We start from the raw sequence: 16,619 nt of genomic DNA on the forward strand, positions 1-16,619 counted from the left end.
ATTGACTGAGTTGTTTGATCAGTTGTTTGATCAGTTGTTGTACCCTGCTTGGTAAGGAATTGCCAAACTGTCTACAGCGTGGCTTTCCGTTTTTGGCACAGTGTCTCCTCTTATGTCCCTGGAGGGCTGGCCCGGAGCCACACCCCTATGGCTTTACCATTTTGAGTCATTTTGTCCCTTAGGCTTTTCAGCTTTTCTGTGTTTTTTTAACATCTCTCTTTATTTCCCACCACAACCCCAGGAAATCTCTGACCCTTACAGCGTGTGTGTCACTCTAACCAAAGAAGAGCCAGAGTGGTTTGGAACGGCAAGAGGGGGGGCTTTCTAGGATTTGGAATCCTTGTACAATCACAAGACTCTCTTGGAGCAATGGGCAGGACAGAGGCAATGGGCGGGGGCCCCCCCCCACCCCACCCCCAGCACTGAATCCTTACTTCTTCCTTTGCCTTTAGTGAAGCCCGTCCTTCAAGTCACTTGAAACATGCCACAATTAGAAAATACTTTCTATGCTAGATTTAGCTTCACACCAACTCTTACCTTCATTTAAGTTTTGTAGAAGACCAAACTAGTTTGGAATATACATGGGAGTCAGCCAAGGTCCACTGCCACTACAAATACAAGTAAGGTTAGGCCTAAGTGTCCATGGCCCTGAGCATTACCCGCTAATGATGCTAACCTAACAGTTGCCATGTTGTGGCTTCTGTGTTGCTGTAATCAGTGGCCGTGTACCAACTTCCCTGCTTCCCAGCTAGCCTCTGAGATGACTTACCAGAGGGGTGTCACTAGGAGCTAACTGGACAGGAATGGGGACGGAGCTCTGCCAGCAGGTCATGTGCTCTTTCTCTTCTCCACAGAAGAGAGACAAATGTTCCGTTTTACAGCCTGGAAGAGGAAAGAAGTGGGGGTGCAGCAAACTGTCCCTCCCATCCTCGTCCAGAGTCAGCCTTCCTGCCAGGTGCCGTCTGTGAGCCTCCGTCAGGCTGCTCATGCTCTTGGCTTGCACGGAGGAAACAGTTCACCTTCCTGCCTCTGAGTTCCTGGTGCTGGAGTCTGCTCTAACATTCCGTTAAGTCGCCCTGCCCCTTCTTTCTGCTCCTCCCCGCCCCCCTTCCTTCCTTAGTTCTGCTTCTGGGGATATTCTGTAGGCTCCTTTGTTCCCCAGACTGCTTTGCATGTTTGTAAATAGCTGTTTAAAGATGGCTGAGGTGCTGAGAGATGATGGGCCAGTGGGTAGGCACCCACACGCAAAGTTGGACAGGGAGGCCTACATCTGTAACCTGGGTGCTCTCGCGCGAGCTCTCTCTCTCTCTCTCTCTCTCTCTCTCTCTCATACACACACACACACACACACACACACACACACACACACACACACACACACAGGGTATAAGGACTAGAGAGATGGTCCTGTGGTTAATAGCATAGACTACTCTTCCAGAAGACTTGGGTTTCATTCTCAGCACCCAAGTAGTCAAGTAGTGTCTCTCAACCATCTGGAACGCCAGTCGCAGGCTATCTAGAGCCCTCTTGTGGACTCGCTGAGCACCAGACACATGAATGACACATAGACAAAACCCTCATAAAATAAAATAAATAATTGTAATAAAAAGGTTTTTTTGTTTTGTTTGGTTGGGTTTTTGTTTGTTTGTTTTTTGTTTGTTTGTTTGTTTTTTGAGACAGGTTTTTTTCTGTGTAGCCCTGGCTGTCCTGGAACTCACTCTGTAGGCCAGGCTGGCCTCGAACTCAGAAATCCGCCTGCCTCTGCCTCCCAGAATGCTGGGATTACAGGCGTGCACCACCACCGCCTGGCTTAAAAAGGTTTTTTAAATATGTTGAAAAGCCATTGAAGAAGATACCCATGCCAATCTCTGACCTTCACAGGCACACATATAGCCATGAGTATACACACACACACACACACACACACACACACGCGGATGCGCGCAGCAACATCTCCATTCTTACTGTGAACATGAACATATAAAATTACTTTCACAAATATACCATTATATTCGAAGGGTGTATTGGTTTTTTAACATGTTAGATTTATTTACTGTATGTGTATGAGTGTTTTGCCTGCATGTATATATGTGCATCATGTGTGTGCCTAGTACCCGTGAAAGCCAAGAAGGGCATCACATTCCCTGAAACTAGAGTTATGGATGGTTGCAAGACACCATAGGTGTTGGGACTTGAACTACCACGCAGCGCAACAAGGACGCTTAACCACCACACAGTCTCTCCAGCGCCTGGGTTTGACTTTTGAGACCAGTTGGCTATAAAGCCCACAAAACCCTTGAACTTCCTAAGATGGCCTCAAATCCATTGCCCTCCTCCCCCAGCCTCCCAGGTGCTGGTTCCTGGGCCAGCTTCCTGTTACTGCCAGCGTTTTAAAGTGTGACATGAATGCTTGCATGTCATACAGGGTCTCCCTTATGACAAGATCTGTGTGTGAGGTGTTAAGAGACACTTTCTCTTTTACCATCAATGTTTTGTTTTGTTTTACTTACTGGGAAAAGCTAGTGGTTTTTGCGTTTGGGGATGGGGGGTCTAAGTCACCGCATGTGGCAGAGTTATTAGACGATACATCACACCCTTGAAAGGGTAGAACTCTCTCTTCATCCCCTGTGTCAAGATGCAAGACTCAGATTCAGATTCGTCTTTCAGAGAAAATAGGTCTTCCTGGTTAGGGAGTGCGTGTGATGCATCCGGGCCGCCCAGAAGGAAACCGAGAGCTCAGCGAAGGCTCCTCTGTTGGGGACCTTAACCTTAAAGGAAAGCTTTAACTGAGCAATGAGCTTTCAGGTAAAAATACTTGGAGACCATGGTGGGAAGTGCGGGGTAGTGGGCTGGTCCTTTACAACACAGATGCTGCATTTTGATACATGTGTGTGATCCCAAGACCTGAGGGGTGGACAAGACACCCCACAAGAGGGATAGCAGTCCAAGGTCATCCTTGGAGACAAGACCATAGTGCAAAACGAAACTCTCTAGATCGATATATTTAAGAAAGAAAAAAAAAGCTGGGTATGGTAACTCATCCCTCCATCCCTGCATTCAAGGGCATTCTGGTCGACATAGTGAATTATGGGCCAACCAGGGCTATGTAGTGAGATCCTGCCTCAAAAATAAAATTAAATAAATATATATGTGATATATATGTATATATAACCTATAAAATATAATAAGCTTATGTGATGTACATATGTACCTTTAAACTACAAAATTAAATTATATGTGATATATATGACATGATAATGTATATATTCATATAAACTACAAAAATAAAATTAAATATATATGTGGTGCATATGTACATAGAAGTCACAAAGCCTCTAGCAACAGTCCTCAGCAGGGACCTTTTTCCATAAATATGTTTGGGACCACAATTCCTTCACATTCCTGGCTTAAAATAGTTATAAGTCTGTCCAAAAATAGTCTGAGAATGTTTGTTTTCACTTACATACATGCAGGCAAAACCACTCATGCACATAAAAATCATTTTTAAAAAGATAGCTGTCTTCATCTATCATTTTTATAAACTCCGCTCTTACTACTGCTTCATGTCGTATCTCAGTCTCCCCATCCCGGGGTTAAATATTTGCTTGTGTCTTTTCTGATTCTCGTTAGGCTTCAGATTTTACTTTTCAAACTCGCTTGTTTTGGTGTGGGGAAAGGGAATCTAGCTTTTTAAAAAGAGACTTATTATTTTCCATGTGCAGGTATTTTGCCAGTGTGCACGTCTCTGCATGACATTTATGCAGTGCCCTTGAAGGACAAAAAAAAGGCATCAGATCCCTTGGGACTGGAGTGACAATTGTAAGCAACACGTGGGGGTTAGGGCTTGAACCTGAGTCTCCTGGAAGCCTCCTTGCAGCCCCACTCTAGAGTTTTCCTTGTATAGTGTTGAGATGTCTCAGTGTCACCTGCCGGGTGAGGCCGGTGTGCTAATCTTCAGGTCTCGCTTTCCTGTCACCACTGCACATGTGATCCCTCCTCAGAGCTCAGCTGCTCAAAGGAGGACAGCTCCAGGGCTTGGAAGTGAACACTTTGGTTTTCTACCTGGCATCGTCTAGCTTGTCAAGGCCTCAGTTAAAGAAGTGTTACTGTCTTTTCCTGGGCTTCTGACGCTGTGGGCTTTTCTGAGTGCTGGGAAGCAAACTCATGTACTCTGCAAAAGCCATAGACTCTTACCCGCAGAGCGGCCTCTCCAGCGGGCTGTGTGCCTCTGTGTACACACTGCCGTGTCACCTGAGCTGAATGTAAACGACAGGTAGATGGGTGCATGGTGGGAAGGGAGAAAACCAAAGTGGCTTGTTTGGGTTTTTGTTTTTGTTTGTTTGTTTTAAGTCCTTCTGGATATAAAGTGCTTTGGAGCTAGAGAGAGACAGATTGTTTAGATTTCAGAAGAGTGTCTGTTGTTCTCAGTCCAGCACCATTGGCCATGAGTTCAGTGGTTGGGGTGTGAACACAAAAGCGAAGTCACACTAAAGGTTTCGGCTCTACTGGGCATAAGACCATTTTAGTGTGAGGTGGGAAAAGCAGCTTTTTTTTTCTTCAGGATTTTATTATTTTATGTGTATAGGAGTTCTGCCAGCTACTTATCTATTCATGACATTAATGCAGTACCCTTGACGCCCAAAAAAGGCATCAGATTAGATCTCTGGGCAGGAATCACTGCCAGAGTTAACATTAAAAATGACTAATTCTCACCCAAGCTAAGCAAAGGACACCATAGTTTTGTGTGTCACCAGCTGCTGTCTGTGGCGTTCTGGTGACTTCTACATGCAGCATATCCAAGAGAGCTTGTCACCAACTCCTCTCTTGTCACCGAGCCTACTCCGTTATTTTTCCATGCAGTCCCTCTGAGTCAGAGCTGTGAACTGAAGCAGCTTTCTTTCCCTCCGACTGTCACTGTTGCGACTCCAGCCCGGGCTCCTCATGGCCTGCTTCAGGACAGTCTGCCCACACCCACACTTGCCTCCTCGTCGGTTTGTTCTCCACACCACAGCCAGAATGGCCTTTCAAAAATGCCGCATCTGGGCTGGCAAGATGGCTCACCAAGTACACTTCCTTGTTCTTACGAGTACACTTCCTTGCCTCTAAGCCTGGTGACCTAAGTGTGATCTCCAGGATCCGCATAGTAAGGACTCTGACTAGTTGTCCTCTGACCTACTACTTCCACCTTGGCATGGGCACTTACACATCACCAATGAATAAACATGTAAACACACATGTACATACACACACATGGATATGCATGTGTGCACACACATCTGCCAGGTCTGATCTTGTCAGCTCCCTGTGATAAAGCCCCTTTACTGACACTGTCCACTGTGGCTCATCTGTAACGTGGCCCAGTTCAGTTTTCCTCATGTTTCCCTTGCCTTCCCCCAGCCTCCCACTGTCGCAGAGCTAACTCCCTCTTGAGATCTCTCTGAGCCCTTCCTGCCCTCAGCTGAGGTCATATTCCATTTTCTGCTCCCATGTGGTACTAGTCAGCCGTGTACAATCTCTATTTGTGTTGTTATTTGAATGTAGTCTGTTTTCGACACTACTGTAAGCCCCAGTAGAGCCATAACCACTCCATTTTACCCATATTATATTGCCAACAAAAGGGATACTTATAATTTTGTTTATATCCTACCCTAGGAAAAAAAAAGATTTCATTTAAAAAAAATGTATTTTAAGAGAAAAAACAGTGGTGCCAGTTTTTTTCCTTGTGTGTGTGTATGATGTGTATATGTGAGTGAGTGTTGTGTGACTGAGTGTGTGTGTATATGTAGTGGTGTAATGGGTGTGTGGTAGGTGTGTATGGATGTGTGTGTGTGTGCGCATGCGTGTGTGTGTGTGTGTGTGTGTGTGTGTGGTTGTGTGTGTGCACATGAATGGCAGATTCCCATAGAGGCCCGAGAGGGTATTAGATATCCTGAAGGTGATGTTTCAAGTGCCTCGTAGCCAATAGTATAGGTGCTGAAAACTGAACTCCGGGACAGCCAGAGCTACATAGAGAAACCCTGTCTTGAAAAAACAAAATAAAATAAGTCCTCCTTCAGTGGAAGGTTATCTTCTCCCTTGAAAACAGCCATCTGTCTCACATGGAGCCTCAAGAACACAAACATCTTAAAAATGATAGGATTTTTCAATATATATTTTGTTTAATTTTATAGTGATTGCATTTCATATATGTATCTCAATATGTTTATAGGATTACTTATTCCATGTTATTTTTATTTTGGAAAGAAAAGTATTTTAAAAAATCATGGATTTCTTACCATCTCACCCCTTGGGTAGGGATTCAACCCAGGACCTTCTGTGCACTAAGTAAGCATGCTACCAGTGAGCGACATCTCAGGCCTCTTTTTGATCTTCTTATGTTAATGTGTTAACTTTTTATACTGCCATAGTCATAATGTATATAACATCTTTTTTTGTTTGTTTCTTTGTTTGTTTGTTTATTTCGAGACAGGGTTTCTCTGTGTAGCCCTGGCTGTCCTGGAACTCACTCTGTAGACCAGGCTAGCCTCGAACTCAGAAATCCGCCTGCCTCTGCCTCCCAGAGTGCTGGGATTACAGTCGTGCGCCACCACCACCTGGCTAGTGTATATAACATCTTGTATTCCTTGATTGATAACAGTATCTTGCTGCATTTGATAAAGGAGTCAGCCTCCTTCTGTCTGCTCAGTGCACTATGCCCATTCTTTATGCCTTGAGCCACTCAGAACAACGGCCAGTCCGGTTGATTGACAGGGTAGTAATAGAACAGCAGTTACAAAGCTCCCAGCGCTGCCCAGGGAGCTGTGGGGCTCACTGGGAGAGGGTGTGTTCCTGGCAGGGCAGGGGAGCATCAGGTTCTGTATCAGTTACTGTGACAAAACACCACAACCCAGGCAACTTATAAAAGTATTTTAAAAATCATAGATTTACTACTATCTCAGTTAGTGGCCTGGCCTCCTGTGTGCCCAAGCATGCTTCTGGAAAAGAGAGCATTTAATTAGGCTCACAGTTTCAGGAGTTCGAGTCCATAATAGTGGCACAAGGCTTGGCAATAGATACAACGAAGTATTTGCAGCCTGATCCAAAAGTAGAAGGCCACAAAACAAGCCTAGAATGGTGCAACCCCTTCTCCAACAAGGCTACACCTTCCCAGACAGTTCCATCAACTGGGGACCTAGCACTTAAACCGGAGCCTGTGGGGGGCATTCTCACTCAAGTCACCACAAAGACCAAAGCCCTGGGGTCAGCTGTGCTTTGTGATTACAAGTAGTGAAGAGCTGGAGTGGGGGGTGACTGGGAGCCAAGGAGAAGGGTGGGGTGGGTGCGGTGGGTGGTAATCTCGTTATGCGTGAGGCCTCTGACTTTTCCTGCTTAAGGTGAGAGACAGTAGATAGAGGTAGCCCAGCCCGCCCTGCCTGCTGAGTCCTTTGTCTTCTCTGCCCCTCCCCTGGGGCCCTGGAGTCCTTCCTTTGTCATTGCTCCCTGGAGCAAATGACCTTGTTCCAGAGTTCTGAGACACTTTCTTTCCCACATATAAATGTAAATGAGCTTCACCCCGTGGTGTCACAGCTGGGTTCTGAAACCAGAGCCAGGCACATTCCAAGCATTTGAGAAACAGAAACTTTGATCTCTTCCTTACTTCCTTACCTGTTGCTCATTGGAGGAAATGGTTCTCTGAAAACATTGACCAAATACCTTTCTGGAATTGCTTATGACACTTCACCTAATATGGCACCATTGCTCTGTGGTCATTAAACCATCTAGAGGCCAGCTTTCTGTTTATTTTTGGATGGTTTGGAGGGTAGAGACTGATTATAATGATCTTTGAATTGCTTTGTGGTCAGCTCTGTCAAATGACTGAGACAGATCCCATTAGGAGGCTTTAAGCAATTCACTGGGTGAGAGAATTAGCTGTTACAGGTATTCATCGTGATTCATTTCTTTTGTTTCTCTTCTTGTTACAGAAAGAAAGATCACAGCTTTCCCAGTCTGGGAGAAAAAAATATGGAATGTGGAGTACCACTGACTGACCGAAACCAAATGAACTGTACCGACAGTAGTTTGAAAGCCAGCGGTTAACAATTGCTTCAGACTTCAACATTGTCCAGTGCTTTCCAGAGCAGACTCACTGTTTACAAGAACTCTTGGCCTCCCAAAGTTAGCAACCTCAAATTTTGTTTATTTAAAGTTTTTCTGCAAAAGAAAAGCACCCCAGAGCCCATTTTCCAAAATGGCCATGGATGGGTATCTGTGGATGGTCATTCTGGGTTTCATTATTGCTTTCATCCTGGCATTTTCAGTCGGTGCAAATGATGTTGCCAACTCCTTTGGAACCGCAGTGGGCTCTGGTGTGGTGACCCTGAGACAGGCATGCATTCTGGCTTCAATATTTGAAACCACTGGCTCTGTGCTATTGGGAGCGAAAGTGGGGGAGACTATCCGGAAAGGCATCATTGATGTAAATCTCTACAACGAGACTGTGGAAACGCTCATGGCTGGGGAAGTGAGCGCAATGGTCGGTGAGTAGCCTTGGTCTGCACCCGAGGGATGCGTGTGCACGCACGTGTGTGCGCTCTCCCCTGCTCCCCTGGCCATTTCCACGAGCGTTGTCTTTAACTGTTCAGAAGCTAGCTTCATTCTTTGTGTTTACCATACAATTTTCATTACCTGTACTTTGTGATTTTTTTTTTTTACAAGCAACCATCTAGTCTCTCAAATTTTTAGCCATTTTAAAGTATCTTTGGGCCTCAGGTTACCACTGGTAGAATATTGAAATGTTGTTTTAGGTATATGTTAAAGTTATTAAAGAATATACATATTCTTTAATATATCACTGTTTTAAATTTCTACCTATAACCAACCTTGAAAGTTGGCTCATCTTTTTTCATGTATGATTGCATATTTCAGAAATGTCAATGTTATAAAATAGTATTTGGGGATTTGGATGTGCCTCTGGACTGGACTGCTTGCCTAGCACAGGGCCCCGGGTGCAATCTCTGTTGCTACAAAAAAAGAATGGTAGTATATTTAGGGAACTGGGCATGTGGCTCCTGGAGGGACTGGTCTCAGCATGCTCAAGACCCTGGCATTTTCCCGTACCAGGGACAAAAGATTGATTGATTTAACTTTTGAGGTTTTACAATTTAATCTATAATTTTATTATAATTAATTAAAATAGAAAATTTTCTCATTGAGGCAGTAATTTTTAACCTGTGGGTCTCAACAAGCAATCATGGAGGTCACCAAAGACCACCAAGAAACACAGGCACTTATATTATGATTCATAACCGTAACAAAATTACAGTTATGAAGTAGCAACGAAATAATTTTATGGTTGGGGTCAGCACAGCATGAGGAACTGCATTAAAGAGTTACAGCATTAGGAGGGCTGAGACCCTCTGCTTTAAGGTATTGTGAGAAGGAGATGTTAAAATTATGGGAGAAATAGAGACCTTGACAGAATGAGTCCTCAGTGGGACTCTTCCTCCTGTGCAGCCTGGGGGCGGGGTGGAGGCTCTGCTTCTCTAAGAGGCTCCCCGTGCCCCCGGCACCCACTGAGAACACTCTTGGCAGAGTGTGGCATCCCCGCTCTGTGCCCCCGGCACCCACCGAGAACACTCTTGGCAGAGTGTGGCGTCCCCGCCGCTGAGTTCAGTCGCTGTAGCTGTCCAGTTTCCACTTTTTCCATCCCCGGCTTTTGGCTTCTCATTCAAAGAGTAAAAGTTTTTTGTTTTGTTTTGTTTTTTAACCTCAACTAGAATTTGGGTTTACCAAGGCAATTTGAGGGTTTGTCTGAATAACACGATTGCTTCGGTTTCTGTCTTCTCTGGTTTTGTTTTGGGGGTGGCGGTTGCAGGTCCTGTTTCCTTTTTGGTTTGTGGTTAGATGCATTTCAGAGCTCATCTGATTGGGAATTTGTATGATTTGTCTAGATTTCAAAAACTGAATTCCTTACGAGTGGGGTCCATGTGAATTTAAGATGTCAGCATCACTGTTACTGATTCTCTTGTGAACCCTGACCCCTCAATGTCCCATGCTCCTCTGCTCGCACCTCCGTGGTCTCCCCTCACTGTCTCCCCTCTCCTCTCCCTGCGTTCTCTTCATTCCATTCCCTTCTGTTGTGTTCTGACTAGCCCTGGGCCTCCACCCTGCTGCCTGCTGGGGTCCAGTAGAATCCGCCTGAGCTTCCCGACAGGTTATCCTTTAAGACCCTTGCTTAGTCCTATAGAAGATCAACCCACTGCACGTGAGGCCACTAATACCTCCAGACCCGAGAAGTCCCCTCCTGTAAATGCCCTCACGGCAGACAAGCCTTGCTCCTGGCCCCATAATGAGCTCACTAAGAGCTGGCTAGCCCTCTCCTTCTCACTTCCTGCTCTCACTTAGCACCTACCCTTTCTCACGCCTGCCCCCTCCCCTCACCGTGACCCCCACTTAATCATCCGGACACTGCCTCCCATCTCCTCCCACACACTTGGTATGTTGTCCCATAGTCCGGCCCCTTCTGCTTTGTAGACGTCTTTATCTTGTGTTAGAGTGTTTTTCTTCATTTTTCCTTGGGCACGCCTATGACCCTTCCGCAGTTCCTGAGAGTGAGGTGGCTCCCGCCCACTGCCCACTGCCTGACCCCCATGCAGACACACCTCATCCTGCACCTTCACTCTGTCCCTCTGTCTTTCCGTCTTCCCACACCCCTCCACTTCACTGTAATTAATAAAGTCAGCAAGAAAAATGATGGAGGCTCTCGGGAAGGAAAATGGAGTCCAAGTGACAGGGTGAGTCACTTGGTTAACTTTATAGGACCATTATAAAGCCATAAAGTTAGCACTCCTACATTACAGTTCTGGGCTAGGAAACCTGATCCAAACTGTGGCTTTAAGTGGAAGTCAGCCAGTTGCTGCTGGCCCAGGTTGCAGAGGTAAAGCCCAGGGAACTGTCCAGTACCCGAGGACTTGCCACCTTATGGGAGCACGTGGCTGACTCTTCACTCATCACACACGTTGGCTGACTCTTCACTCATCACACACGTCACAGATGTATACAGCCCCACGCCCTACCTGGCTCAAAGGCCAGCCTGCCTGGCCTTCCTGAAGCAGCTGTCCACTTTGCCTCCTGCACTAGGGCCTGTGTGGCCTTACATGACTTTCCTGCCGCTCAGATATCCCTGGAGAAAAGGCCAGGGGGGTGCTTAAGGACACTGGAGCTACCAGGAAACCTGATTTTCAGAGTTAACATTTGGGATTAACAGTCCACTTTATCAGCCTGGCCCTTTTGTTGTCCTGTGTTCTGTTTGCCCTTTTCAGCAACTGCTGCTGAAAGGGATATCTCCCAGCTGACATTGCGTGCTCCCTGCCCAGCTGATACTCTCAGTGCTCCCTGCCCCGCTGACACTCTCAGTGCTCCCTGCCCCGCTGACTCTCAGTGTTCCCTGCCTAGTTGACTCTCAGTGCTCCCTGCCCAGCTGACTCTCAGTGCTCCCTGCCCAGCTGATACTCTCAGTGCTCCCTGCCCAGCTGATACTCTCAGTGTTCCCTGCCCAGCTGACTCTCAGTGCTCCCTGCCCAGCTGACTCTCAGTGTTCCCTGCCTAGCTGACTCTCAGTGCTCCCTGCCCAGCTGACTCTCAGTGCTCCCTGCCCAGCTGACTCTCAGTGCTCCCTGCCCAGCTGATCTCAGTGCTCCCTGCCCAGCTGACACTCTCATATATGCCCTGCTTATAACAATGTCTGCAGTGAGTGTAGCCTAGAAAAACATCAAGCCTAGAACACAAGGCCAGACTCAGAGCCCCCCACATTGTAAGCAAGATCTGAGAGCAGATGCCCAGCTTCAGGTTAACTATCTCAGTTATGTTTCACATGTGAGACAAAAACCAAAGGACAATACAGCGTATTACTCTCTCCTACATGGACCAGTATGACACAGTCCATCTCTAGGTGTGTCACTGTAGACTACAAGACAGAACAGAACTTCTGCCCATATACTAAAGTGTTAGTGTGCGTGGTGGCTTTTAACTCCCTGCCTGGTGTGGCCAGGCTTCACAGCAGAACACCATTCCCACCCTCACCCTCACGAGACAGCTGAGTGGCTACAACATGATTAGCACTTTGTGAGAAAACAATGCGTAGAAAATGAAACTCAGGGACACGTTGTAGACGCTCTCCCTGCCAGGTGGCTAAGATGCTGGACTGCGGATCTGATGTCTCGATCGATCTCTCCATCCACAGGCTCGGCCGTCTGGCAGTTGATCGCGTCCTTCCTGAGACTCCCAATCTCGGGGACTCACTGCATCGTCGGCTCCACCATCGGCTTCTCGCTCGTGGCAATTGGCCCGAAAGGAGTGCAGTGGATGGAACTCGTCAAGATTGGTAATGGCCGTCTCCATTCACCTTTGGCCAGTATGCTTCTCCTTTGCCAGAGGAAGTTTTATCTAGAGTTACTTTTATAATATTTAGCCCCCAGATGCTAAGATTTAGACCTGGGTTGTATAGGCGATGGCGCAAGGTCACTGTTACTTGTCAGTTTTAATGCCACTCTTTCAAAATAGTGCAGCAGCATCTACCCATGAAAATCAGCATCTTATTTGTTCTTGCCAACAAATCTATCTCATCGAAAGCAGCTAGTGGTCTGAGAAAGACTAGGCCCAGGTCCACGTTAGGAAGAGTCTTACATCCAAGCGTCTGTGGTCATCGTCTCAGGGGAGCTCAGAACGAAGCCAGTGTACTTTACATCGCTGGGTCACAAGCTGCCCAGGTCTGCCCTCTGGGGAAGCAGTGCCAGGTTCCTGTGGTTGCAGGCCTACTCCTGCCCCCAGGGGTCCAGCTACACTCAGCTACAGATGAATCCTCTTGGCGGCCTATCTGTACCAGTCCACACAGAATTTAAAAATCGCATCTCCGTCCTGCATGCTGTTGAGTGTTTTCTAGAACCATCGTAGTCTTAGGAGCTATGGTCGTAGTGGGTCCCCAGCCTGCCAGTTAGGGGCACAGGCCACCATGAGAATCACCTTATGTCTCAAGCTTCTGGAGAAATAGCTCTCAACTCTAGCCCATTAGAACTACCGGAAGGAGCAATTAAAGTGCCCACACCCTGATCTTATTCTGCACCTCCAGAATTCTGGGGCCAGAGCCAGATCATCACTGGTGTTGCCAAATGCCCAGGTGGTTTCTGGGTGTCACACAAACTTGGAACCACTCAGTTGAGGCTAATGCTAGAGATTTTTCTTTTCCTTTCTTTTCTTTTCTCTTCTCTTCTTTTCTTTTCTTTTTTTTCTTTCTTTTTTTTTTGTTTTTTGTTTTTTGGTTTTTTCTAGACAGGGTTTCTCTGTGTAGCCCTGGCTGTCCTGGAACTCACTCTGTAGACCAGGCTGTCCTCAAACTCAGAAATCCACCTGCCTCTGCCTCCCAAGTGCTGGGATTACAGGCATGCGCCACCACCGCCTGGCTAACGCTAGAGATTTCTAGTCATTAGATATCAGGAGTGAAAGCAACAAACAGGACGTAGTTAAAGGAACATAACCCACCTTATATCTAACCTTGCTGTTGGGACGTCAGACTCCAGATGTATTGATAAAGGCAAGTGAGAGAGGCTTAGCCCAGTGGCTCTCCACCCTCCTGATGCTGAGACCATTTAATACAGTTCTCATGCTGTGGTGACCCCAACCATAAAATTAGTTTTGTTGATACTTCATAGCTGTAATTCTGCTACTGTTATGAATCGTAATGTAAATATCTGATATTCGGGATAGCTGATTTGCGATCCCCAAAGGAGCCCTGACCCACAGGTGAGAACCACCTGCCTAGTGGGGACTAATCTGTAACTCTGGGTGGCCGGGAACATCAGGAACCTAGCAGCATAACCAGCTCCGTGTGACTGTGTTTGTTCCCGAGGAGAGCGAGGGATTGGATTCCTGAGCTCTGGCGCAAGGCAAACTGTGACAGGGGTTAGTTAACATGTATGATATGTTGCCTCTTGGTGCGTTGCTTAAATATCCTTGAGCGGAAACCTTACCATTCACTGAGTATTCTTTGCCCTCCTCCAGTCGCCTCCTGGTTTATATCCCCACTTCTTTCCGGCTTCATGTCTGGTGTGCTCTTCATCCTAATCAGAATGTTCATCCTGACAAAGGTAAGCCTGCTTGCTGCTTTTGTTTCTGTTTTGTGCCGAGTTTTAGAACTACTCAGTAGCAGCTGGTACCCGTGGGTCGGTGGGAGACCTGTGTTTTCATTGCCAAGACACATCTAGAGTTTGAGTCACAGGTGGCCAGGAGGGGTCAGAAGCCCCAGGGAATGGCCGGGACTCTCCAGGGCCTTGCACACAGAGGGCGCTTCCGGACAGGCTCTATAATTTATTTCCTTAGTCCGCACTCCCAGAAATTGGCCTTAGACCTCAAAAGTGAGAGGTGATTATTTCCTGACTGTCAGACAGAATATAATAAAATAAGCATTAAGATTTTGAAATGGAATCAATAACTAAAGTCAGCTGTCTAATCTCCTCACTTAGTAGAAAGTTGCCACCCTAGTCAGGGTAACTGCAGCTGCGATGGACACTGAGGGACCTGTGACTATAGCAACATGGGAGGAAGGGTTTGTTTCTGAGACATCGACTTCCCAGTCACAGTCTATCACTGAGAAGTCAGGGCAGGACCCTGAGGCAGGAACTGATGCAGAGGCCATGGAGGGGTGCTGCTTATTGGCTTGTCCCCATGGCTTGCTAGCCTGCTTTCTTATAGAACCCAGCACCACCAGCCCAGGGATGGTACCACCCACAGTGGGCTGGGCCCAGCCCATCAATCCCTAATTAAGAAAATGCCCTAGAGACCTGCCTACAGCCTGACCTAACAGGTTCCCTTCTCTCAGGTGACTGATAGCTTGTGTCAGGTTGATGTAAAACTAGCCAACACAAGTACTTTTACATTTTTTTAATGGAGAAACACTGTATTAATTAGAAAAGATTTTTAAAATGGAAACACAGAGATTCATTTTGTCAAAAAATAATAACCCAAAACATTAAGATCAAATTTGCTGGGCATGGTGACGCGTGCCTTTAATCCCAACATCCTGAAGATAGAGGTCACCAGGTTTATATGGGGTCAAGGCCAGCCTGATCTACACAGTGAGTTCCATTAGGAGTGCTCATGGCTTCCCCATCGCTGTGAGGAAAAGACCTAAAATAAACAACTTCTGAGGAAGGACTTTGTCTCGGGCCCGGATATCTACGCTTGCTACCCACAGTTATTTGTCTCTTACCTTGAGGCAGAGGTAGGACTGCCCATCCTGCAGAGGAGGTGCGTTCACCTGGGCCCTGCTGTGTATCTCTGTCTGCTTTCAGGGCCTCCCCTCACAGCCCGATGTCCTCCCTCTATGCCTGCCTCTGAGAAGCTCTCACCGCCTGCTAGTGCCTTTAGGGGACATACAAGATCCCAGGTAGAGCCGACCACTGCCCCGCTGACCGGAGTTTGTAGCTAACACCCTGCTCTCTCCATTCTTCCGTCCTCTGTCCCCTCAGTCCGCGGCGACCTTCACTCTTCTCTGTACCTGCACGGGATCAGCTTTTGTTCTGTGGTGCTTTCCTTTCTAGGCCCAGCCCATTTCATGCTTCTGCTTCTGCCTGTGTGCCTGGGATCTTTCGTGGATGAATGATGTATCTGTGATATCATTGTAAGGATTTATATGATGATAAATAATAATAATATGGTATATCTATATGTCTATAATATCCTATTATGTATGTGTACCATATTACATTTTTAGCTCTTTGATTCATCCTTGGACACTTGGTTGACCTGTTGAAATATTTGACAAGCTATAAAGCCTACCATTTTTCACTTTATTTCATTTATTATACGTGTGTGTGTGTGTGTGTGTGTGCATGTGTGTATGGTTGGAGGGCACATGTGCACGCAAGTGTGTGGAAGTCAGAGAGTAACTTTGTGAAGCTGGTTCTCTCTACTGCTGTGTGGTTTCCAGGAATTGAACTGGGGTTGTCAGCACGCATACAAAGCACTTAGACCTACTGAGCCACCCACCAGCCTTTCGGCCTATGGTCAATGGTCGTGTTACACACCTGTCTTCCCAAGTCACAGTTCCATGTTTTGCTGTTTTCAGTTAGAGATGTATCCAGATGTGCTCTGAACATGCTAAATGGAAAGGTGCACAGATGAGAGATGTGCGAGTCCCACATTGCCTCCACACGGGTGAGGTGATAGAGCCGCACCCCTCCGACAGCGCCCAGCCCCGGATGTGACCGTTCCCCTGCCTGGCACATCCGTGCTGTCCTCTCTTAGCCACCTCTGTTACTGTGATATCTGTGTTGCAGAAACTCTTCTGTGGAAGCCCAGAGCTTCACACCTTCCCATGGGGACAGTGGCATCGTCATCACTAGAGCAAGAAGGACGAGCGTGATCAATAAGACACCTTGAGAGAGAAAAGACATTCACATAGCTATGCATGGATAGTGTCAGAATAGCTCTGCTGTTGTGTTATCCTTAATCTCCTCCTGTGCCTCATTGTAAATCTGTCAGACGTGTGTGTGTGTGTGTGTGTGTGTGTGTATAGACTGAAGAGCTGCTTGTGCTCACTCAGTACACTGAGGACATGCCTTCCTCCCTCCCTATGTTCCTGTCAG

The 16,619-nt window shown here is 46.8% G+C and overlaps 1 protein-coding gene across 1 annotated transcript in view; it reads left to right on the forward strand.

Moving 5' to 3' along the window:
- The window catches only part of Slc20a2 (solute carrier family 20 member 2), an 88,518-nt gene that overhangs the window by 48,359 nt on the left and 23,540 nt on the right, over positions 1 to 16,619 (forward strand). The window contains exons 2-4 of the mRNA XM_052161905.1: positions 7,962 to 8,516; positions 12,221 to 12,361; positions 14,035 to 14,120. Of these exons, the coding sequence (XP_052017865.1) occupies positions 8,228 to 8,516; positions 12,221 to 12,361; positions 14,035 to 14,120 (516 nt within the window). The 5' untranslated portion in view covers positions 7,962 to 8,227. The remainder of the gene's footprint in view (positions 1 to 7,961; positions 8,517 to 12,220; positions 12,362 to 14,034; positions 14,121 to 16,619) is intronic.

This window comes from Apodemus sylvaticus, chromosome 18 (genome assembly GCF_947179515.1).
Source record: "Apodemus sylvaticus chromosome 18, mApoSyl1.1, whole genome shotgun sequence".
Classification (NCBI taxonomy): Eukaryota; Metazoa; Chordata; class Mammalia; order Rodentia; family Muridae; genus Apodemus; species Apodemus sylvaticus.